This window comes from Amphiura filiformis, chromosome 9, assembly GCF_039555335.1.
Source record: "Amphiura filiformis chromosome 9, Afil_fr2py, whole genome shotgun sequence".
NCBI lineage: Eukaryota > Metazoa > Echinodermata > Ophiuroidea > Amphilepidida > Amphiuridae > Amphiura > Amphiura filiformis.
Genome location: NC_092636.1, coordinates 18,608,544 through 18,635,650, shown reverse-complemented (window position 1 = coordinate 18,635,650; position 27,107 = coordinate 18,608,544). Strand labels below are relative to the sequence as shown.

Genomic DNA, 27,107 nt, shown 5'->3' with positions numbered 1-27,107 from the left:
TAAAAGGTTTCCTTAATAGTTTATCTTGAGAGATAAAATCGAAGTCAGGCAAACATATGTTAAGTTGGTGTACTATATATCATTAGTTTTGTAGATTTGTATTTGTATAACAACAAATGTGATCCGATCTGATCAAATCAGGCTTAATTCGGAAATTTTAAAAATGGAGTTATTATTACTAGCTTGCTCAGTCACCAGGTCTCCTGAATGGTTGCAAAGTTGTGAGCCTTTTATATGTTTATTTTCTAATATTTTTTTATTGTTTTTCTACTAACCTTTTTCACTATAACAGTTTCATTATTGCTGACTTTAGCCTGAATGGACCAAATCTGGTCACAAATGTAAAACTTATATACTGGGTAAAAAGGCCATCCCGCCAGAAAAAGTAGGTTTGTTTACTGATATTATGATAGGCCATGACATTCGTTTCTGGTATCTACTGGTCAGTTTAAATTCACATCTGCATTTTTTTGGGCATTTAAGCAAAAGCGAAAAAAATTACACTGTATTCTGATATGACAAAAATTTACATTTTCATTTAAAGCTTCACCATGATGCAAACGTGTACCTTGGTCTTAACCCCTACCCTTTCGAACTTGGACGGTCTACTCTCCCTCGAGTAAATTAGTAAGGTCAAATGAGCGCAAAATGGTAGGTCAAATGGATACATGGAGCCGTTTTGGCGGTTTGTTTGAGCGGTTTCTTTCGGCGACAGGAAAAACGTTCACAGACGATATTCACTTTCTCATTAAATATATATATATAAAACGGTTCCAAAAAAAAATAAGTCCCCCCCTAAGATATTTTGGTATAATCCAAAAACGACTTGATCAATTCTCTTGTTTTTAAGTTTGGAACATAGACTGATCAGTTATGCATCGAGTGAATAGAGTTTTGATGTTATCTGTTATCATCTTCGCTGAGAAAACAGCCATTTATAAACCTTTCGACCAAAAAAAAGTTGCACTTTTCTACATAGGCTTTTTATGCATCCCTTTTGGTTTCAGACCTCTTTCACATAATGCTTAAAAGAAAATTAATCAAAAAGGAATGTTTCTATATTTTTTTTTTTTTATCAAACTAACTTAAGCTAAGATTTTCATGAATTAATTTTCATATATTTCAAACATGTTTTATGGTTCAGTGAAGTCATTTATGAAATTTTATACATAAAACAAAAGTTACATTTTTCTAAATTGGCTTTTTGTATGCATTAACAAGCGTAAATTGAAGTTTTTCATTCAAATTAAATTTATTAGGAAGGAACAACAGTAACTTCAATGACAATGATAAATCGTGTGTGTTCATTGATTAATATACCAATGGACCAACAGATTTTTGGTTAAATCTTTTATGCTGGATCCCAATACACTTATTCCATTGGTCATTTCTCGAATGGTTCAAAAATCATTTATATGGGCGGCCGTTATCAAGTCTCAACTTGTTACAAGTGGACAAGTGAGGTACAACACCACCTCAAAGCGGGTAACCAGCTTGACCAACAGCAGAGAAGAACAATGCGTGGAAGCCATGTCACATGAAGGAAGGCCTATTCATTATTGAACGACATTCATGAGCTGCTGCATTCATTTTAATTTATTCACTGAACCATAAAACTGTTTATGAATGTATAACACCTAAATCAGAAAAAGCTTAAATTTAATTAAATTAAAAATGCTTCTTTTTGATTAAATTACTCACTTAAAGGGAAAAATTGCCAAACACATATTGAAGCATAAAATGCCTACGTTGAAAAATACAACTTTTGTTGGCCGAAAATTTCATAAATGGCTGTATTTTGAAATGAAGATGACCAAAAGTAGCAACAAAAACCCGTTTACTTGATGCATAACTAATCAGTCTATGTTCCAAACTTTAAAACAAGATAATTGATCAAGCCGTTTTTGGATTATACCAAAATGTCTTAGGGGACTTACTTTTTTGGAACCGTTTATGTAGCTTTCTTACTAGTGAATTGTGTTAATCCTTTATTCTGATATACAGTGTCAAAAGTGTAGACTTTCAAATGAGCAATTAATAGGATACTAAAGCCGTTTTACCACACTTTGGTTATGCAGTCAGAATGATCAAAGACGAAAGTAATAGTGTTGTGTGACGTCAACACCTGATTAACAACTGTGCAATACGCGTGTGGAATAGCAAATACGTCCAATAACTATGGAACGATCTTATTTCTTCTGATCTACCCATATTTACTTCTAATGGGTATTAAAACGACTGTAAGCGAGACTTCGAAAACAGTAGCTCTACAGGACCAATTTCTCAAAGCTTGGCTAGAGGTCAGGCTTCCTAAGCCAGTAAGCAAGCTCCACCAATGTGGATCCATTTTATTGATTATCTATCTAGATGATATATGATGTGAAATTGAGTCACAACACCTCTGGGTCATGACCCTCCTCCAAACCTGCCTTAATTAATTCCAAATATGAAACTTTGGTCATATAAAAAGCAACACTATAATGTTGTTAAACATGATATTATGCTCCTGTACTTACCTCACAAAAAAGAGGAATGGCATCGTATTCGTAAAAGTTACCAATGATGATACGAGCGTCTTTGTCCTAGAATGATATAGTAAGACAAGAATACAGACAAAACAACACATTAATGCGAAAAGAATGACACATTTAACACTTTTTTGTTAATTGAGTTCACCAATAATAACTTGATTGAGCAGCGCCATCACGGCGTCTCCATTCAGCGTAGTGATGTTTACAATCCTCCGATCACATGACCACTTGATGGGTGGTCAAGTGTCAGCAAATCATTGTAGTTGGCGGGCAGGTCGTATACGGTGTCCCTGTTGAGCGTAGGTTTCGGTTTTTGTGACTTCTGTGGGTTTTTGTGTGTGCATCGGGTGGTCATGTGACCAGAGTATTGTAAACATCACTACGCCCAATGAAGACGCCGTTATGGTATCGCAAGCTATGTCGCTGCACAATCAAGACTCTGAAAAAGGAAACATTTACAGCTGATGTCAAAAATTACAGAGTTCAATATCAGTATCCATGCTGCTAAAATCAATTTAATTTAACCTTTGGAAGTTTGGTTTAAAGCGTCAAAGAAACACAAACTAGCATGCAGACAAAACAAACGTTGTCGATAAATGCAATCTTGATTGAAGAAATAATTGGAATACTTGACCTGTATAGCTTATAGTATAAGCACGCTAAACTTATAGCCAAAAATTGAACTTACATGTGCACGTTTCAGCAACCACTGTTGCTTTGGTCAACACATGGAGAGTAGTACTGGCAACCGATTAAAGAGCATACAGAAATTAGAAAGAGGCGGAGCATCAACATGAAATCAGACGAAGGACAGTATTGATTATCTCACATTTTCGATGAGTTTCAGAAACAGGGTTAAAGAAAACTAACTGGCAACTCTAAGATCAGCGTTGGAACTACTTCTAAAGTCGGTTGCCAGTAACATTAACTAATCAACAAGTTTTGAAAAAGGCAACAGTGGTTGCTGAAACGTACACAAATAAGTATAATATTTGTTGATTAGATACAAAAAACCTCTTTAGCATCCTTCCCCTTCTATAATTTCGATACTGATAGCATCACACGATTCTCTTTAAAACAAAATGTTTAAAGAAAATAATACCAAGAAAACAGTATATCATTAAGATAACAGTATCTTTATAATACACGAACACACAAATGTTACTATACTGTAATATAATTCAGTTCAGGAATCATGTTTCTATAAAGCATACTTTCCAACTTCACTTCACTATATTTTTATCTTATCTTGAAAATATTATTTTATGGGATATCGCCTACCTCTAGCTTTATAGTCATGATAGTGTAGCATAAATGACCTGCTTTGTAAGTTTGATTGATGCAGCGATGATTATGATTACAAGCATGTAAAGCGAATCTCATATTAAAACCACTTTAATCCAGAGAGTCGCTTCTACTGGGACGAGGAAAGCAATTCGAATACGCTAAATGAGTTCATGGTATACACTAAGTAATTAATAAGATTGAAAACGATGATGGTTCTCTGGGTTTATTGTACTACAATTTGGAACCAAGAGAGAAGCTATAACCCGAGGCAATGTCTCATGTGGTTATCGAAAAGATAAATCAGAAAAATATGAACATTATTAAGGGAACCACTTCCGAGATAGGGTGAGCGCAACTGACCCAGATTTATAAAGGCTTTAGTAAATTGTATCTAGATGCCTGACTGATAATTTAATATCGTAATCGCGCTAGGAAAGTCTTTTAATGGTATAATGGTAAATGTTTATATTGATATTCATTGAAACATCAATCAAGCTACACTCTTCAACAATTTATTTAATATCCGTTCATCTGATGCATGTAGCACAAACTGGCAACTTTGAAATTAAACTTTCCTGTTATTTGTAAACTCTACTGATACAATTTATTTACTTGTTCATTTCCTGGATTGCATTTGCTCGAGGCCTGTGAAAATGTTATATATCTGAGCCTCCCAATCAGACTAACCTATCTGTGTCTATGCATATAGGGAAAACAATTTGACAAGGGATTCACCAGACATAGATGTAATTTAGAATTATTTTTCATTTCAGGAATTAACACATTGTCGACTTTACATGAAAGTCTGAACTATGTATGATTGGTGTACTGAAATTATCCAATCTGATATGGTTCTTTAAAAACCCTTATGAAAGATCGCCCACCTCCAGCTTTATAGTCATGATAGTGTAGCATAAATGACCTGCTTTGTAAGTTTGATTGATACACCGATGATTATGATTACAAGCATGTAAAGCGAATCTCATATTAAAACCACTTTAATCCGGAGAGAGTCGCTTCTACTGGGACGAGGAAAGCAATACGAATACGCTAAATGAGTTCATGGTATACACGAAGTAATTAATAAGATTGAAAACGATGATGGTTCTCTGGGTTTATTGTACTACAATTTGGAACCAAGAGAGAAGCTATAACCCGAGGCAATGTCTCATGTGGTTATCGAAAAGATAAATAAATGAGAAAAATATGAACATTATTAAGGGAATCACGTCCGAGATAGGGTGAGCGCAACTGACCCAGATTTATAAAGGCTTTGGTAAATTGTATCTAGATGCCTGACTGATAATTTAATATCGTAATCGCGCTAGGAAAGTCTTTTAATGGTATAATGGTAAATGTTTATATTGATATTCATTGAAACATCAATCAAGCTACACTCTTCAACAATTTATTTAATATCCGTTCATTTGATGCATGTAGCACAAACCGGCAACTTTGAAATTAAACTTTCCTGTTATTTGTAAACTCTACTAATACAATTTATTTACTTGCTCATTTCCTGGATTGCATTTGCTCGAGGCCTGTGAAAATGGTATATATCTGAGCCTCCCAATCAGACTAACCTATCTGTGTCTATGCATATAGGGAAAACAATTTGACAAGGGATTCACCAGACATAGATGTAATTTAGAATTATTTTTCATTTCAAATTAACACATTGTCGACTTTACATGAAAGTCTGAACTATGTATGATTGGTGTACTGAAATTATCCAATCTGATATGGTTCATTAAAAACCCTTATGAAAGATCGCCCACCTCCAGCTTTATATTCATGATAGTGTAGCATATGACCTGCTTTGTAAGTTTGATTGATACACCGATGATTATGATTACAAGCATGTAAAGCGAATCTCATATTAAAACCACTTTAATCCGGAGAGAGTCGCTTCTACTGGGACAAGGAAAGCAATTCGAATACGCTAAATGAGTTCATGGTATACACGAAGTAATTAATAAGATTGAAAACGATGATGGTTCTCTGGGTTTATTGTACTACAATTTGGAACCAGAGAGAAGCTATAACCGAGGCAATGTCTCATGTGGTTATCGAAAAGATAAATGAGAAAAATATGAACATTATTAAGGGAATCACGTCCGAGATAGGGTGAGCGCTACTGACCCAGATTTAAGGCTTTAGTAAATTGTATCTAGATGCCTGACTGATAATTTAATATCGTAATCGCGCTAAGAAAGTCTTTTAATGGTATAATGGTAAATGTTTATATTGATATTCATTGAAACATCAATCAAGCTACACTCTTCAACAATTTATTTAATATCCGTTCATTTGATGCATGTAGCACAAACCGGCAACTTTGAAATTAAACTTTCCTGTTATTTGTAAACTCTACTGATACAATTTATTTACTTGTTCATTTCCTGGATTGCATTTGCTCGAGGCCTGTGAAAATGGTATATATCTGAGCTTCCCAATCAGACTAACCTGTCTGTGTCTATGCATATAGGGAAAACAATTTGACAAGGGATTCACCAGACATAGATGTAATTTAGAATTCGTGTCTCATGTTTAAATGATTGTATGTACAATAAAAAAAACCCTTTCCAACTCTCGTCATTTTAGTTAGTTAATACCGAAAATTTTGATTTTTTTTTTGAGTGGCTTACACATACAGCATTATTAAATGTATCAACCCTATGGACGTACGTGACATTTAAACAAATGTGTCAGGTTAATTACTTCGTTTATTATTTTAATGTCCATTTATCGTATCGTAATTATTCATTTATTATTATCGTAAGGATTGAATTTGATTGATAATTTTGTCAATTCACGCTGTATTACATATATTCCATACAATCTGATAATTGTGTTGTTCCCAACTGCGTGATCACAACTCCTCTCTACCACACACCAATATTGGATGCTGTGTAAATTTTCATCCCTGCAGCCCAAATTCGCATAAGTTTCGAAAAGTTTGATGGAAGTGCGATAATTGTCTAGAAATTCTGCTGCCTAAGTTTTGGTAGCATTTCCAGAACTAACATCACGGAGCTTTAATTTGTAACATGGGCTGATGTAAATATATATATACTTTGATCAACTCGTAATCGGCGGGCCTTATAACATCGCGGATTAATATCCATATGTTTTAACATTATTTTGAGGATTGTCTTGTGGTGTCTTGCCAGAAGCATCATAAGTTGAAGTCATAATACTTCACCTACTTTCTTTAACACACAAAATATAGACCATACTGGTCAACTATATCACTTTTAACGGCGGTCTACTTTTCGGCGTAGTGGTAAAAACCTAACAATTCCCGCCGATTACGAGCTGATCAAAGTATAGGTTTTTGTCATTCTATCAAGTAGTGCCTTCTGGTTTCATTGGATTATCACTCCGATGTCTCGCATCCTACCATGTGCGTGTAAAATGTGTCCGTATCTGGTTATTGCGTACTTCAGCTTTCAGCTCTGATGAACTCCAATTACTGACGAAGTTTTTAGAAATATTACCTCAAACCCCAATAAATCACCATTGTTGCCCAAATTCAGAAATTGTGTCCCCTCCTTCACAACGTTCAAATTTGGCCTACTTAAATTCGCCACTTTAGGCAAATTCACAACATTATGAACACCATAAAGTTAAGCACATTTATCAAATATATTTAACACCATCTCCCGACACACCCAAATTGTTATTTAGCCCGTGCGGTTTATGCACACCCCCTTTTAGACTAGTATTGGCACTTCGTGAAAAAATACTCCATACTATATATTAAAGTCTGTATCTTTAATGTTCTTTTTAACATTTTGGTCCGCGTGTGTGCTTTACCTGGTTGTGTCTAATAAATCGTTATAAAGCTGGTTTAAGGGGACTTGGAACTCGTATCGGTTTGGCCAACGGCCTCACCATATGTGCCCACTCAAACTCGCCTAACAACTAATAGTACTAGAATTGTGTACATGTTTGGTTATGTTGTTGGCTGGATGGTTGAAGCCACTTAAGTAGGTTTTGAAATGGTAGAATTAAAAACAGAACATAGTATTATGGATTTACTTCAGAACTATTCAATTAAATTTTCGCTTGTCTTAACAGCTTGCTTCTGCCAAGATACCTAGATGTCTTTTATGACATTTTATTTATTGATATTTATTTGACAAAAGTGTGTTTACCCCAAGTTTTAGTTGTTACACCAATCTCTGTCATCTCCTAGAGAATGAGAACATCAGTAAATGTTTTATGCTATCGTTAGACCAGACGAACCTCACGGCTGATTGTGTCGAATCAGGCTTCTTGTAACACCTTACAGGGGAGGGAATACTTTTAGACATAAATAAAGTATCAATGGGAAACTCAATCATTAGTACATAGCGCTCAGTGGTGATATTTGAGTTAGCATTTTGTGTTGCTACATCAGTGGAACCAATGTTTTTTTTGGTATTCTTTCACCTCAGAAAATCCAAGTTGGATGTCGACCCTCTTCATTTTGTCTATTCCCTCTATGCGTCCCACGAGGAGTCGAAGGTCACAATGGAGACAACATTTTTAAGTTTGTTCTATCATGTTGTTATACCTCAAATTGTTCCTCTCATTGCTTGGGATAGGAAAGTAAATAGTAAATAGGAGTTATAGCGTAAAATAGGTCAAATGTCAACTATCTCATGCACAGAGGCACACTTTTTAAATTGCACCGATTCGATCGCAACCTGTCTCAAATTACTGCTCTCAGTAAACGAAATAACGAAATAGGAAAGTAATTTGTTAAAGGAATGTTTTATCTCAGAATCGGATGATATCACGGGTCAAAGGTTATGCATATACATAATTGCTATTGGACTTTGGCTGCAGTAATTCTGAATGGGACCTCTATGTATGAAACTTTTGACATATGACATATTCGACTTTATAACCCATGAACTAAACACCGTATAACAATGAAAATTGATTTTTTTAGTTCCTAGCGATGAGAGATGATTGGAGATATGCAACATGATTGAGTTTTGGCCCCACTAGGAACTTCGGCCATGAGAATTATAGGTGGCATATAGAAATTGGAACCAATTCTAGTTTTTTCATCTAAGCTGTTAAGGTTGCTAAACAACATTAGTTCCACTAATGTACAATACAATACAATACCACAGACACATGCACATCGCCATGTACTATACATACTGTACTGTACTATATATCTATAGGCAAAAACATTTCGCTTTATCGAAAGTTATGTCTGCTCAGGAAAAAATAAGACCCATTATAAAGAAATGTTGGTATAATCCAAAACGACTAAATCAATTGTCTTGTTTAAAAGAAAGCAGATTTTCATGCTGCTTTTTATCGCTTTCACTGAAAAATATAGTCATTTATAAAATGTAATGCATAAGCAAAAGTTGCACCATTCTAAATAGGCGTTTTATGCATCAATGTGAGTGTTTGAGACTTTGTTTTACATTTTAACCAAAGGTAATTAACAAAAACATTGAAATGGTGAAACGTTCCTGATGAATTTATGTTTCATGTAAACTAAACAATGGTGTATGGTTCAGTGAACAAATGAAAACGAATGCAACTGATGATGTAATGTCTTTGAATAATTTGTTTCATCATGTCATCTACCAAAGAGATTTTGTAAATTTTCCTGTCTACCGAACTTTAAAAAGTACTTTTAACTGAACAAGTAAACGTTAATTCATCATACGAAGTTACTGATTTTATTGTATACATTAAAATGAAGCGGTTCCAAACACATGTAGGAAACTATTGTTTTAAATGAAACTGTCAAAATTGTTTTATTTTTCAGGAAATAAGATTGAATGAGGCGGATCTGCGCATTTAATGCGTAAAGAATGTATTCAACATTTTGAAACAAGAACACGGATCATATAGTCTTAGGGAGACTTATTTCTTATGAATCCTGTATATTAAAGTCGTGCTGCGTGATTACGTGCATCTGACGATTATTGTATTGCACCGAAATAAACCGGTTAAGAAAATTTAATTGAATGTCTCATTGATTCAAACACGAACGTTTCTATTGTCAAAATGAATGATATGCTCTGAATTATACTGTCCCAGACAAGTTAACACGAGTGGTTTCAAGCAAATTTTGATATCAAGTCTAAAATATTTTAAAAGTTTATGTAATTGTATTAAAGTTAAACTTTAGCTTGCAATTTATATCACTGTAAGCCGGGAGAACTGTAAATGTCAGAATAGTAATTTACTGCGAATAGCCTCAAGTCGGATTCAAGTGTTACATTACATTTAGGTCTAGAGGAAACTCAAGATAATAATAATAATAATAATAAAACAGTATTTATATAGCGCATTGTGAATCTCAGATTCCTCAATGCGCTTTACAGATTTAAAAACTACCAAACTTAATTTACAATAAATGATTTTAACTTAAGAATTATACAAACAATAATATGCATAAAACAGCAGACCAGCTGCAAGCAAACAACATTAGAATGGCAAGAGTAACGCCAGTGAGAGGCCCACCGACAAAATCCCCGGGGGGACTGTCGGTGCACCTCACACCGGCATCATCAATACATCAATATACAAGATAAAAATACAGTTTAACATAATAAAAATGACACTAATAATCTCAAAAAGGAACAACCATCTCCATCCAAAGATGGAGATGCCAGTGTAGACTGTGTGAGAGACTCATCGATGTAAACACATCCATGAGCCTCCCACACACAAACAAAATTATACTCAACTCAAGATTCGATACATTCCAAATTTGATTTAGAAATGTGTATTTAAAGTATATTACACGTAATCTTTGCAATGTTCCCAAAGAACCAAGTATTACCGAGACAAGATTAACCATCATCGTTGGAGTGAATATTCTTGTATAAAAAGATATTGTATCACAAATATACACTTCATCATCATCGATATATTGTTATATATATTTTTTCAAGGACATTTGATACAAAATAGTGAATATTCTCAGTCATCCAGTCATTAGAATCACAGGGTTTTGAATTAAATCAAATACTGGAACTTACATTTTTTGCAACTGACCCGCTGGGCTGGTCATGTGGTACAAGTCAAAAACAAACTAAAGAAAAACGATCTAACTTAGTGTATGGATTAGTGTGCGGTGACACTGATTGTCCCTAGCCGTCTCAAAGTGTCACATGACCAGCCCAGCGGGTCAGTTGCCTGATGATATCTGATGGTTTCAGACGCAACGTAGCAAGTTGCAAAAAAATGTAAGTTCCAGTATTTGATTTAATTCAAAACCCTGTGACATTTGATACACTTTCAGGTCCTTACCATGTGCTTGGATTGGGTGGGGAGGCAAAAACCCTGATCAGTGAGCAGTTAGTTTTACCCAATTTTACTGTGACATCTGCGTGCACGGCTCACTTATGATCAGTTTCTATTGAAATATTTTGCACTTTTACACACAGTGGCGTGTTGATCACATGTCAGTATGTGAAACGGATGATATTGGATTCTTACGGTATTGTTGGCAGAAGTCAATTAAATAATTGTAATTATTTTTTATTATTTTTTACTTAGTGTACTTGAATTGAAGAGCATGATATTTAAAACCGTTGTGCCAACTCTCATATAAAATGACAAAAATGACTATGTGTTGCGACCGACGATTATGTTTAATTAAAAAAAGTATTCATTGGTTTCCACAAAAATTAACACGATTGTAACCATTTCCATTCTTGAAAATGCATGTACTTGCGAATATCAGTGTCTGACATTTTTACTTAACAGTCCTGTACAATGATTTTATAAAGTCGATAATATATTATCGACTTACATCACATGGGCGCAGCCATTTGTAGTTGGCGCCAGGATGTCTGGCATGTGGCTTGAAGCTCTGCGGGTGGTCATCCTGTAGTTTTCAATGGCAAGATAGGCACTGTGGCCATTTTTCTGCTTAGAAAATTGTATTTTGTGCGAATTTAAAACAATATTACAAAAAATTCTCTCAATAGCTTTTTAAATCTCTCGACAAAGATTTCACAAATATTGTTTTGTGCATTGTATGTGAAATTTAGAATTCCCCAGTGCTCAGAATTTTTGCCGTAAGCGGTTTATCAAAAAGTCATGATTCATTTTCAAAATTCTCCTATTCATTTATGTGTGCAGCTGAAAATCATCCAGCCACCTGACAATGGGTGGTCTGGTAATGGCTGCCTCCATGAGCTCTACTCGATAATATATTATCGACTATATACAATCATTGTACAGGACTGCTTAACATAGTAACCTGATTGAATGTCTCATTCAAATAAAGGTGAAGGTCTGTTGTAGCCAGAAACACTTTTAGATGAGATTTATCAAATGTTGTTCGGAAACGTCTTACAGACTCAGAAGAGTTAACGCATTCAAATCGCGAACAAATTCTTCATCACGTTGTTAAAACATTTTCAATGTTTCTGTAATTGTGATAAAGCCTAACCCTAGCTTGTAATTTCTATCACTCTAAGCCGGTACACTTGTATATGTGAGAGTAGTAATTTTGCTGCGGATAGCCCCGAGTCTGATTCACGGGTTGCATTACGTTTAGGTCCAGAGGAAACTCAAGATTCGATACATTCTAAATTTGATTTAGAAATGTGTATGTAATATATTTCACGCAATCTTTGCAATGTTTCCCTAAGAGCAATAAGCTGAGAAATAAAATATTGCAGAGACAAGATTTGCCGTCATCGATGCAGTGAATATTCATGCTTGCAGTTGAAGGATTGTGTCACAAGTACACTTTCATCACCAAAGAGACACACAAACTCGCTGTGATTTATAAAGAGATTTTTTTCTACTAGAACTCCCAGGTCGTTGCCACGTAATTCGGTTGCTTTGTAACTATTAATTATTTTGTTGATATATGACGTAATTACAGGAAATTCGATCTTATGCCACCGCGAATAAACCTGATACTCGGTAATGGGTTACAACACCATGCAACACGAATCATCGGTTGTTTTAATAATCAAGTGTGCAACCCAAGACAAATTAACTAGCTTTAATGACAAAAGTTAAAAAGTAAGTCTACTTTTCGATTATAAAGCAAACATCGGTTATCTTGTGTAAGATTTTGTATCTAGATCTTGTTACGAGCAATAAGAAGACCTTTGAGAAAATCTTTTTAACCAGAGAGGTTGCAATACATACCTCTCGCGCGTAACGCCCGTTCATTCGCTTATTTATTTGCCCGTTTATTCACCCGCTCATTCGGCCGTAAGTACGGCATGAGATCCGGCGTTCAGCATCTATGTAGTAAGTATATAGCCGCCGTCTTCAATTCAAACTGCTTTTGATTTAGTTATTGATTACTACAATAATTAATTACTTCAGTATTTCAGTGCATCCCGAATATTATGGTTGTAAAAATACTTGGGTAGTTTAAGGACCGCAAGATGCAGAAAAGCAGGAGAGTGATTTTGAATAGTTAACGGGAGTACGATCACGACATATGGGTATTGCAACCTCAATACAGGGTGTCCCAGAAAAAATTACCGAATGAATAAAATTGAATGTAAGTCGAGAACTAGACATCAAAATCAAATGATTTTACATGTAGCGTATAGCCTATGTGATTGTGCATCACATACGAAAATGTTGTTAGATTCGGTTGAATGGTTGCGAAGAAATTAACAATTACATAATGCGCGCATCAATGTAGTTCATTCCAAGTTTGATCAACAGGCGCTTTTTTCATACTCGCTCACCGCTTCCACACTGTACACCGCTTCCTAAAAAGGTTGTGTATCTCAATCAATTAGTCCACATTATCTATTTTATAATCCGACGGTGTTACGTTATTCATGTTTTCACTGAAGATGAATAATAGTTTGTCGGAGAAAGCTTTCATTTCTGCAATTGGAAGTTTTCTGATTTTTTAAAGTCAGAAAACTTCCAATTGCAGAAATTCTTTAGGTTGAGCAAATATGTTATATTTTAACTTTCCAAAGAACATTTGAGCCAGAATGACAACGAACAAGTGCTTACAGCTTTATACGTGTGATTTTGGATACCATGCAACATTAATGTTGACGTTTTAAAGATTCAAACTTTGAATTACAACTTCTTGGAAATATTCTAAAAACATTAATGTGTGTGAGAATTTTTTTAAAGCCAGATGGAATTCTTTATGCAACATTTATATCAACAATAACGAAAAAAGATATTTACAAGTACCGAATATCAGCTTACATGTAAGCTTTAATTCATTTTCAATGTCGTGTAGGTTTTTAAATTTGATCAAAACTTAATCAAATGTTTTGCAAGAAACAAATAAACTATTGCGCATTGTGTTGAATGATCTTTCTTTCAAACTTGGAATGAAGTGAATTGATGCATGCGTTATGTAATTGCTCATTTCTTCGCCATCAGTCGACCGATTCCAGTAATTAGTGTATAAGATGCAAAATAAGATGGGCTACACGCTGATTTTTAGATTTTTGGATTCTGATGTATATGTTTCGACTTACGTCCAAATTCATTCGCCCGGTAATTTTTTCTGGGACACCCTGTATTAGGCATATTAGGACATATGAGAGGTCAAGCGACACATTACCAGGCTTTCATGTTAATTATACAATGCAAGGATGCGGGTATACTAAAAATGGTATCGAAGTAAATGGCCGTAGTTTTTAATTACTCACTAATCATAACATATGTATTATGTGAAAGTGGTTCTTTGTAGCCTATTGCGCTAAGTTTTAGTAGTAATTAAGGGACGTACCATTAGATTAATAGGAGGGGTGGGGCTAGAAGTTCGGGTCAGGGCATTGTTATTTTCGCCGGTTTTATTTTACACTATGCATTTGGCCGGTTGCGTTTACGTTGCTCATATAATGGATGATTTTTTTTCTTTCTTAAAAGTGAACATACTGGTGATACTGGACCGTAATTTAAGCATTTGAGTTTGGAAAATGCTGCCCTGATTTGGTGAAACTTGAAAAGTTTTGTCACTTTTTGTCACTTTCTGTGTTAGATCATTTTACCTCATCAGCCCATACCCTCTAGAGGGCGCCAAACAAACCCTAACGCATTAATCATATATAACATGCCAAATTAATCTATGAAAGATAGATTATTTTACCATATTAACGAGTCATACTGTGCTTATTAGTGTTGCAAAGTAAATCAATGTAAAACAATCTTACTTCCCAAAGATGATTGTTATTTCAAAATTACTTAGCCAAATTTATGCAAATAGTAAGATTTTTTTATTTTCTAAGCTATTAAATGTGATTATTAATTTATGTGATGAAAAAAAGAAAAACGTCAAGTATTCAAACTTTAAAGCTCTTTTTCTTGAAACATCAATTTTCATTTTAACAACTCAGGACCAAAAATTTATATGGCTCCCACTTTCATTGGACACAAAAAATGGACAAAGAAAATTGGACAAAGAAAACCCGGTAACTTACCTTTAATATCTTTATAGGTTGTGCCTTGTCTATATTGAATTTCTCATAAGCAATGACATCGTTATTATTATTGATGCTGGTATTGCCAAATTTCATCCGCAAGTCTTCGACCGCCTATGAAGCAAAAAAAGCAGAAAGCTAGTTAACTTCCACTGAAACCAGCTGGTACTTATAAGTATATGTCATAGTAAACCAAGGTTATTACTAATAAATACATGATTAGATAGAGACAATCATTTGGAAGCACGTATAACCAAAACATGCTCAACTTACAAAACTGTAATAGTACGTGCGCTGTGTGTTTGGATATTGTATTATTATTGTATAATTAAACTAGAATTGGTTCCATTTTTTCTATAATAAATAATGTTGTAATGTGTCTCAAATTGAAAAGGAATAAAAAGGTCAACTGTTACATTGTTCTACGGTGCTTAGTTTAGAACGTCGAATAGGTCATAAATATGTCAAAACTTTCATACACAGATGTCAATTTGTTTTCAATTGTCAGATTTCATCTGCAATATGACAATTGACCTTTTTATTCTTAGCAATGAGAGGTAGGTTAATAACAACATGATGGAACAAATTTCAAATTTTGCCCTATTATGACCTTTGACCCCTCGTGGGAAGCATAGGGCATAGAAAAATGGAACCAGTGCTAGATTTATCAGTTGAGGTGTAAGGATGAAAAACAAAGTGGTTCCAGTAGCATGACAAAATGCTAATTCAAGTATCTTTACATAGCGCCATGGAAAACATACTGCATAAGGAAAACACACAGGCAATCGTTGGATTAAAAACAATTCTGCTTAAGGGGTATGGTCCATTTTGGGCTGTAATTTTGTACGAAGTAACTTTTATAGATGTATTTCCATTATATAGACGAATCCAAATACACGCATTCCTACACCTGACTAGCAGCCTTTAGTTGGGTCCCCGTCGGCTACAATACATCCAAAATGTGAAATGATTCGGCCTTGGCGGAAATTTTAAACTGCATTCCATCACCCGTTTTACACCTTCCGCGAAAACACAGGTAGACAAAAGAATGATTTAAATTTACAAGTACAACACAATACAGTTCCAACAGTTGTGCAAATAAAAGCCGCCTTACACCTAGAGAAGGTCGAGGAGGGTTAATTAATAGAATAATACAATAGAGATAATTCCGCAGGTAATCCCGTCACATCTATTCATAGATGTACAAATGGATTAACAAAAGGACTATGTATGAATAGATGCGACAGGATTACCTCTATTGTATATAATATTCTATTAACCCTCCTCGTCTTTGCATCTTCTCTAGGTGTTAGGCGGCTTTTATTTGCACAATCGGGTGCTCAAAACACCAGGTTGGTGCTAGCGGGAAACCAAAGATGGCCGACCAAATCCTGACCATGACTTGGCTCGTTGGATTCGTCTATACAAAACAATAAACGTTTGAAAGCAAAATGAGTAAAATCGTCTATGACAAAATCAAAATTGCCGACATATTTTTGAATATAACATAAAATCCACAGTTGACTGCATTTGTGATAAAATATGTTCACTGATCTCATGTTTCAGTTACCCTACTGTAAATTGTGGGTCAACTGGATACTACTTGGTAATGCAATGGGCTCGATTTCTAAATTAGTTTGCTTCAACAATTTACGGAATTTGTGAAAGAAAAAGTAGACACCACTAATTGTCCCTATCTGTTGAAAGAAAGGTAATAATAAACAACAGACCCCCACACCCCTCACACCCCTCACACAAAAAGCATAAAAACAAAACAAAACCACGGTTGTAAAACTACTTCATTTTAAAGAAAAAGTCCACACTGATGGCGCTATTTATCTTAAATCGTGTTTTCATCTTTACAAGGTGTGTTGACACTGGCAAAACACCAGAAAAAGAGTAACAAATAGCAAGGAAAATTTAAAAACTTTTTATCATGAAATGTAAGGAATTATTTGGCTAAATTAAATTGAAAATATATGTAAAAGCGCCCTCAACTTGAACACAAATACACAGTTTATAGAATCAAATAACCGTGAAACAACGACAACAATAACCGTGATAACAAGAAACGAATGTTATTACCTCAGTAAACATAGGGAATGTAGAAGAAACGATAGCCACTCTATCCCAGCCCCATAACTCCAGCATTTTCACTATGGGATCATTATAGCCAGCCGATGATGGGATTGTTCGAAATAAGTTTGGTAATTGAGACATTGACAACGAATGCGAGTGCGAACCATACGAAATCTGTAGAAACAACATAAGATATAAATTAATATAAAACATATAGAAAGAAAGACAATCTACACATGGTTTCCTTTGTTTCTAGTATTTATTCAGATTATTTAATGCATCTCTGAAAAAAAGACGAATTATTCACTCTGGGTCGTATAATTGTTAAATGGCTTTGCAAATAGTAAGTTATACAGGGTGTCCCAAAAGTCTCTCTACCAATTTGAACCATCATATCTCTCACAAGTATTATCGTAAGGAAATTCAAATAGAAAGAATAAAAATAGAATAAACAAATTTTAATCTTTCCCTAGAGTAGGCCAGTGCACATAAACGTTGAAAAAAAACCCAGTGCATCCGGCCGGATTCGAACCGGCGAGCTTCGTATTACCAGCACGACGCTCTAACCAACTGAGCTAAAGAGGTACGTTGGAGAAGAGCGGAAGATATATATCTATAGGTATTAGGTTCGAATGGTGTTCGTCACATTCCTAGCGGAAGGCATCAGAACTGCACATATATAAGTAATACACGAAGTCACATAAGTATGAAAATTATTAATAGGATGAACACATTTTAATCTTTATCCAGAGTAGGCCAGTGCACATAAACGTTGAAAAAAAACCACAGTGCATCCGGACGGATCCGAACCGGCGACCTTCGTATTACCAGGCCAACGCTCTAACCAACTGAACTAAAGAGGCACGTTGGAGAAGAGCGGAAGATGTAAATCTACAGGTATTAGGTTAGCTCTTTCTGACACCAAGCATGAGCCAGTGCTCCAGATAACTAGGTTATTCAGTTTAGTGATAAGTAGGATATCAAAACTATTGGTTGACTTGTTTCTTGTGATTTACTACGTAGGCTTACTCACTTGAAGCAGGTTCCAATACCGCATCGGTCGAGCCAAAATCTCGGTTATCTCATTGCGAAGTCCTCCAATTACCATCAACGAAGGGCGCCCGCCTTCATAGAGCTCATGAAAGAAACTATTCACTGCTACTCCTTCATCATCCTGTTAAAATGTAAGATACAAATAACATGCATTAATTAAGATATACCTTATTAAAATTTTACCTCTATGTCAAGCTGTACACGGGAAAGCCAATACTTATTGATTGCAGCTTTTATATTGACATGTACGCATACTAATAAGGTGGTGAGTGCATTTCCTTTTTATACAAACAGATACTCCGATTTCGTCACATTCTATTTACTCATGGCGTTATTGACCTTTGAATGCACACCATAAATAACACCATGAAAAAGGAAAGAAATCCGTTTCTTAACCATTGCATGTACTTTGTTTGAGGAGCATACTCGTGTATTTGAATAACTTAAGAACTGCTTGTACTATTCTATGGACATTGACGTTGTTAACTTCGCAATTTATGTCACGACACAGCAACACTTCAAATGAACGGAAGATTCTTATAATGACAGTAACTTAAAGTAAAACATACGTTTTGTCATGGACATCTAAAGATTGAACATATTAAAGATTTTATTTGAAAATCAATTCTGACAAAATGAGGTATTTGTTCTTTTCAGGCATTTTTTGACAATTTAGACCAAATATTCCATCTATTTTTCAAAATAGATTGACGCCATTGATATGCTACTTCTGCAAAGTATTGTAAAATGCAGATCCTGTCCTTAATTAATTAGGGAGAAACGGTGGCCTAATGGTTAGAGCCAGGGGCAGTGTGTTGCGTCCATGGGCAAGACGGCTTAATTATTAATTGCTTCAATCTACAATTGCAGCGGAATAATTGACATTATTAAAGTGTGCTGTTGCTTAGGTGAAGCGCATGTTAAATCACCGACATTTATTTTTTTAAATTTTTTTTATACATGTCTTTTACTCTCACAGACTGATTTGAAATGTACTCATTTATATGGTCATAGCACTAAGGCCTTAAGATAGTTTTCTCTTTCAATCCTAAATGCAAGATATAAAAACGCACTAAATGATACAAATCAATATCTAATGCTTATTAAAACACTTATTGGTAGAAAAATAACAAGTTGTTATGAAGTATGCACGGTCTCGATAGCGTGATTGAATGGAAGCAACTGAGGGCCTGTCTATCAAAGCCCTAGAAATGTAACTTCGTTTCCCCGAGTTATAAGAACATGACAACACCACGCAAACTAAATTTGCATAACAGCTTTTTAAACTATTGGGTATTGAGATCTTGAGAACGTCGTCTATTCCCGGGGTAAAGCTAGGTTTGTGACTCTTTAGGCAATAACAGAACATTAACAGTATTACTTAAAGATAGCTGTGGGTTATATCAATTATCCTGCCAGAGGCACAGTTTGTCTAATGGTTTAGCCACACAAACTAGCTGTCTCCTTACGAGTACATAATATGGCAATACTTCCTGAGGACAAACTTGGACATCACCGTGGAGTAGGGTGGGCCAAAAAACACTTTTTTTCTTGGATCGACTTGGAACTCTCGGAGAATTTTACTGGGGTACATACTAGTATTGTGCTGAAATATCAGTAATATCGGAGCATGTTTCGCCCAGGCAGTAGATTTTCACAAAATCCCTACTTTTTTGCTATTAATTTCTTACTGTATAACTCTATATAGAGAAATCAGTAGAAACAATCTGGGAAAAGTAGGCATTCAGATGCCATCCTAACCAATATTAAACACTTTGGGTAGTTTGTTTGGACCCTCTAGAACATCACCAAATAGCAAGACGTCTCCAATTGGTTACCATTATTTTTGCTAAAGACACGTATGTAAGTCAAATATTAATGATATTTGAGTTGCTATTTTAAGGGGTAGGGGTAGCATTATGGAGAATTTCCCCAGTTCTACTCAGTCAAATTTCCCAAATGCGGTATTGTTGCATAAATATGAACTGCAGCATTGCCAAAAATAAATGCTATATGATTTTTGGTTATCCATGTTTTGACCAGAGGTCAAAAGGTCACACAGCCTTGAAAATTACTACAAATCAGGCGTCACATGACTATTGAACCCCTGGTCATGTCAGAGCTGCTCTAAATTCATATCTCATGTATTGTTTGTACTTTTGCAGTTCCTATCTACCCAACAAGACCAAGATTGTGAGTAGAACTAGGGGAATGCTCCATAATGCTACCCCTACCCCTTAATTTAGCAACTCAAATATCATCAATATTTAACTAAATATAGGTCTCTAGCAAAAAAATAATGGTAACCAATTGGAGACTGCTTGCTATTTGGTGATGTTCTGGAGGGTCTAAACAAACTACCAAAATTGTTTAATATTGGCTATGATGTCATCTCAATGCCTACTTTTCCCAGGTTGTTTCTATTGATTTCTCTATATAGAGTTATACAGCAAGAAATGGTGAATAAGTAGGGATTTTGTGAAAATCTACTGCCTGGGCGAAACATGCTCCGATCTTACTGATATTTTAGCACAATAGTAGTATGTACCCTAGTAAAATTCTCCGAGAGTTCCAAGTCGATCCGAGAAAAATGTGTTTTTCGGCCCACCCTACCGTGGAGTGTCTAAGTGTTGCTTTATAATATCAAATGTACTACTTTAGGCATTTTAAAGATATAAGACTACAGCCCTCCCCAAACGTATCTAGGCTAATACAAAACACACTACGGCTATAATAATATTCACGCTGGTCTAGAGAGCACTCGTACTGAGCACAGATGTAACTTTTAAAGGTATTGTTTTTGCAATGGAAAGACAAAAAAGCAATAAACGCAAACGCTGACGTATACCTTAATTGATCTTTCAAAATCATCTTGCCCTGAGATTTACTCTGAGTTCTAATTACAAAGGATATCATGGTTTCATATATTACGTTTAACCCAGTTATACAACCCACTGCTTTGTTAAACCATCTTAGCCAAGTATCTGTCCATTTGAATGATTATAGGTTAGTTGTAGTGATGATAAAAAGTAAGAAAGGGAAATTGCAAAGGAGATGTATGTATAATACTGTAGGTACAAACTTAATCAAACAAATTTAATCTCGGATAAAATTAATTTATTTGGTATTCATTCGGTGTCTAACATGTGTATTCGTTTTAAAGATTTCCTACTTTAAACAATTTTCGGTTGAACTTTAAAGCTGCTACCAACCCAAAGAAACTTTACTACTGATATCTTAGTCACATCATGACATCACAAGCGATGTACTAGTTTTACAAAATGAATTTTGTAGATTTCTAGACGGTCTATCCTTTTTATATATTTTCCTTGAGGGCTAGGTAACAGGTGTGTCCTATTAAAAACACCCCAGTATGGTATATATTTAACAATTACATAGACGAAACACGCGAATGCAGTCAGCGCAAAATGTCAGTTAAAAAAGATTTTAGGACATGCGAACCAAATTAACGGACTACAATATGAAAGAAGGCGTTGTTCCACTTTTTTGGCCTTATATCTTCAACATTTTAATAATTCAATGAAAATGGGTCTTGGCACACATCATGAAGCGGGCCAACACTGACTGCGAACTTAAATGCAACAGTTGATTTCATGCTATGCATTCAATAACAGAATGATCATTTCAAAAGTTGGAATAACGTGTCTTTTGATGGTAGATTATCAGGTAGTGTGATTTCCACTGCATGCTGTGTTTGCGTGTATAAAGTAATATTACCCTCTATGGAGGATCAAAGCTTTGATCATTGAGCTTATGATTTGAACGACGAACTCCCGTGATCTGAACCCTTTCTAGCATCTGGGTGATCAGTTACAGCAAACCCTGGCTCGGAGTGTTATTAAGCACACTGACCTTGCTGACTTACTTTATCTTATACAGCAGGAATTGGATGTCATTCCACTGTATCGAGTATGTCGAGTAGCACGCCTCAATATGTGATATTAGTGCCGTCAAAGTGATAAAGCATCGAGAGGATTCGGTATTCCACTATTGCAACTTTCAAAATGGGCCATTCCAGCATTCAATATGAGCTCACTCATACACGAACGATCTTTTGGTTTTTAAAAATTCTCAGTCATGAGCTGCTTAATGATGTATGCTAAAGTAAGACGCAAGCGTTTATGTTAAGCGTCATACGAGGGTGGTCAATATGTAATAATAGTTGCCCTTTGAACCCATAATCGATTATTTTTATGATACAAAAATAAGTCCAAACCCATCCCCATGTAATATCGACACCGGTGTCATAATGCGAGCGCGTCCTCGAAAAAATGTACAATTCTGGCTAATACAAAATTGCCTTTCGGCTGAAAGTCCAAAGAACAGGTAAATACAGGGTTCAAAAGAAATAACTCCCCCCTAAAATTACAAAACATTTCTTTGCATAACTTGACATACATTTGGTTGATTTGAAAAATGTAAAAACCTGTGAATAGAGGAATCTTTTTGCTACCCTCCCAATTTTCTTTTTTTTGAAAATCATTTTTTGTTGGTCAAAAATTATCACATTTTCCAAAAATGATGCTTTCAGAAAAAGTTGCACTTTTCAACATCCTATACATGTAATGTACAAAAACGTTCTCGATATCAACGTGATCAATGTAAATTGTTAGTTAATTTGTCTTAAATTTTATGTATCCGATTACTCAGTCACCCATGCAATCATCTTTCATTATCAAACAATGAATCATTGACATGAATTTTGACATGAATGGGGTTTTCAGACGGTGTTTCAAAAATGGTAAAATCACTATAGGAGTAGAAATAAGGTTTGCAGTGTGATGCTTATTTCTTTCGTTGGTTAGAAGAGATGAAAAATTGTAGACTGAAACAGTTGCAAAGATCTATAGCAACGGCTCTCTTGAATAAAGGCGTACATGACAAAGAAGAAATGGCCCAGCGAGACAGAAAGGTGAAGGAAAAAAACAAGAATTAAATCAACCTTAACATTAATATCGAGAATGTTTTGTACATAATGTGGTAAAGTGCAACTTTTTCTGAAAGCATCATTTTTGGAAAATGTGATTATTTTTGACCAAAAATATTGTTTTTGCAAATGAAACAACTTTGAGAGGGTTGAAAAACAATTCCTCTATTCACAGCTTTTTGAATTTTTCAAATCAACAAAATATATGTCAAGTTATGCAAAGAAATGTTTTGTAATTTTAGGGGGGAGTTATTTCTTTTGAACCCTGTATGTGACCCGGCAGCACAAATGAGCCGTAAATTCCCTAAATTGTATTCTCAGTTACGGTGTAAAATGTGTACGAAAGTCATATTCATCGGTAACTTAAGCTGGCCCGACATCCGTCTCATTTTGATAGGCAAAAACTAATCAATAATCCTATTGTTGAAGTGGAAAATAAGCTTCTACCTTAGATGGCTATAGAACTTTTAATAGCTCTGGTCTTTGTTTACTTTTGCTAAATCCTGTTCAAGTGGTGGGTTACCAGGCATTGTATTCTGTACAGGTATGCATAACCAACAATTAACAATGAGAGAACTTTCTTAAACCTCGTTGACTTGGGGATGATTTGAAATGACCGCCAATTATGACTGTTTGATATTTATTGCCAGCAATGTGGAAAAAGAGACACATGTAAAAACGTAAAAAGCTATAATTTTGTTGAAGGAGCAAAGTTTATCAAACCATAACCCCGCTTCTGGATATCGTTTGAAGTCAAATGATATAACATTTTAAGTTTATGATGTTTATTTTTTAAACACGAAATAAAACCAAATTGACCGGGGGAGGAATTTACGGCTCATTCGCCGTGGACGGTCACATATGTGATTTTCTACAAAGCACAGATACATGTATATCAATTTACTCTAACCATGTTTTATAATCTGTACCCTTTAAAGCCCATATCCCCTAAATGATTGACTTTGATAATATCGCTAAAATGAGCGCCAAGGATGGATATACGATTAGCTCAAGCCGTTTGGATGTAAAGACGCGTAAAACAGAGTGTCTCTGAAAGAGGTTTACCATCAGAAATAGTAAATATGTAGTATTTATTTCATTTAACAAACAATGTATGCAATGAGACATCATTCATATACTTTTGTGTCTTCGCTCTTGAAATGTAAGACAAAGATTGTACAGTTGAATCCTTTCAATGCAGCAGTAAACCACATGTACCTAAAACTTCACACACTGCCTATTATATTAGAAATGAATGGTTCGATCCATTGTGTGGTTTTGAAGTTGTTATAATTCAAGAACGGAGGGACCAATTTTCGAAATCAAAACAATATGTCATACGTCAGTGATTTATTACGCAATAACGTACACTATTTCGTTGTGTTTTTGTTGTGACATTAAAATATTAAATTAAATTAAAATCTTGAACATCTTGATTATGGTAAGCAAAGTATGATTATATCGGCTTTGAATCTCCAGCTCTTAAAGGCCCATATAAAAATAACAGATGTGAAAATAGGAGTATAAATTGACCAGTAGATACCAGTTGTAGTCCAACGAATTCATGGCATATTAGATGTCCTAGGGGAAAGTTGGCCCATATTTGCAAAACTATCCTTGCCTTCAAGGTGAAACAAACCTACTCATGTTACTCTCTGGCCATGGGCTGGCCTGGTGTCAGATCTTTATACCCAGGGAAAGATGACATTCCAATATTGGCCTTTAAAGGATTGCAATTCCAAGTCCTTTAGGCATATGCGTGATTTTACATTAAGTGCGTTTAAAAATGTCCGTGTTTTTTAATACTATTTGGATTGGGTAGATTTTTCATGAATGTTGTACATGAAGTTTTCTCACATAACTATGCGGATATATGAAAGTCCACACTTTAATATAACATTAGAACATTAACAAAATCTTCACATACATATCTGATGCCTTAAAAATAAACTGGAATGATTTTTGTCGTATATCATCAAAGATTAAATAAACGCTAGAGATGATCTGAAACCCAACATATACTTATTCCGATAATACCTTTTATTAGAATTTATGCTGGATTATTGAAATAAGCGCATTTTAATATATTGACAATAGGAACTCGTTTGATAGTCAACGTATGGTTGTTTATGTATATGAGCTAAATGTGACGATTTAACCCATTAAAAACAGATGGCTCTGATTTGTAATGTATGCCTCCACACTAATATATCCAAATGAATAAAATAACCACCTTATAACAAGTAATTGGTCTCTTGATACAGATCTGAACCATTGCCTTTAGAATCCTCATTTTATTTCGGAAAGTGTTTTATGGTTACGCAAATCTGCGGGGTCGAATATTAATCATACAATGTATACTTTCTGTACATTGATCATATATTATAGCGACAGGCGTCTAAATTTATATTTAATATTATTTTAACCTTTTATAGTCAAACAGACATGATCATATACAAATTATGTGAGAAAATAGAAAAAACATGATAGCATTAACGAATTGAGATCTTACATTACATCTCCAGAAAGTATTCATGCAAGTATTCATGTTCATTTAAATATGTTCTTAGAGTAGCCCATACAAAACATAAGCTAAGTCATTCAACAGCGCATCCAACAACTTATACAAACACTAAAATCTTCTCCTTCCGTCAACTTTGATTGATTATAATATATAAAACTACGTTTTCAGTGTTACTAAAGGTTAAGAACTGTCATGGGATGATTACAGCGAATAAAACTGGCCATAAATATTTATCAAATAGAAGTAGTTTACTTTGGTTTTTGACTCACTGCAACGAAATGACAACTAACAACTTTGAATATCCTTATGTCTGTAGATTGTCTGAAAGAAGTGTCAAGGGAAATTGAAGTGCTTGGTAAAAGAAACGAGTATCAGTTTGGTGTATTGGATTTAAACATCACAACCATTGGATTAAGGTTGCATCTTCTTGTTTATCTACTCTTCCCCTTAACTAAGCCTCCTAAACAATGAAAACAGTCGGTATTCACTGCTACACCAGAACATTATCGCTCTTATTCTCTCGATTTGTATAACACTCGCAGTAAACACAAAAATGTTTTAAATCGTTATAAACGTGTTATAAATGCGAAATGATAATCTTATTACAAAACAATTTTATTGCAAAGTGATTTGTCAATACTTAATAACATCAATTTGGAATATTTAAATGTTTAAATATTTAAATATTTTCTGTAAAACGCTTTGTATTTGTTGGGCTCCTACTGGATTTAAAATCCAATCAGCCTTTTGTACAAAGTGGTTTGCTGCAAGCAAAGTTTGGTGGGTGATATACATATTATCATTCAATTACACGAAATGATGTGAAATTATTAGTAAGAGTTCAGATTTACAGTGTCAAATGAGAAACCTAATCCAGCGGTCCAATTAGATGATTCGCTGGATACCAAGTCGGCGAACGGGAGGACTCTTGTCCCACATGCCCAAAAATTACTATTATGAAGGATTAATCGCGTTTTTTTCCTTCAAAGTTACGTTAGGTAATGAGAAGATTATGAATCCTGCAAAATGACGATGGCGCGCGATAACGTGATTGAATGAAAGGCAATGAGAGCATTTCTTCCAAACTCTCAAAATAAAACTTTATTCTTTTTAGCTAAAATCTGAGAACCTCTGATAAAACCGAGATCGTAAAAGAAACTACATAGCAGTGTGTTAAACCCAAGGGTCTTAAAAACTTGAGATTGTCAAAGAACAGACAAAGGAAACTGTGGGTTCTGCTAAATACATAGTCTGTTTAATTGCTTAGTTACAAATACTAG

The 27,107-nt window shown here is 34.9% G+C and overlaps 1 protein-coding gene across 1 annotated transcript in view; it reads right to left on the bottom strand.

Annotated features, from left to right (window-relative positions):
- Positions 1-27,107, bottom strand: part of LOC140160717 (gamma-aminobutyric acid type B receptor subunit 2-like) — a 350,390-nt gene that overhangs the window by 306,154 nt on the left and 17,129 nt on the right. The window contains exons 2-5 of the mRNA XM_072184013.1: positions 18,336-18,476; positions 17,309-17,476; positions 15,224-15,337; positions 2,517-2,582 (exon numbers count right to left, since the gene is read on the bottom strand). Of these exons, the coding sequence (XP_072040114.1) occupies positions 2,517-2,582; positions 15,224-15,337; positions 17,309-17,476; positions 18,336-18,476 (489 nt within the window). The remainder of the gene's footprint in view (positions 1-2,516; positions 2,583-15,223; positions 15,338-17,308; positions 17,477-18,335; positions 18,477-27,107) is intronic.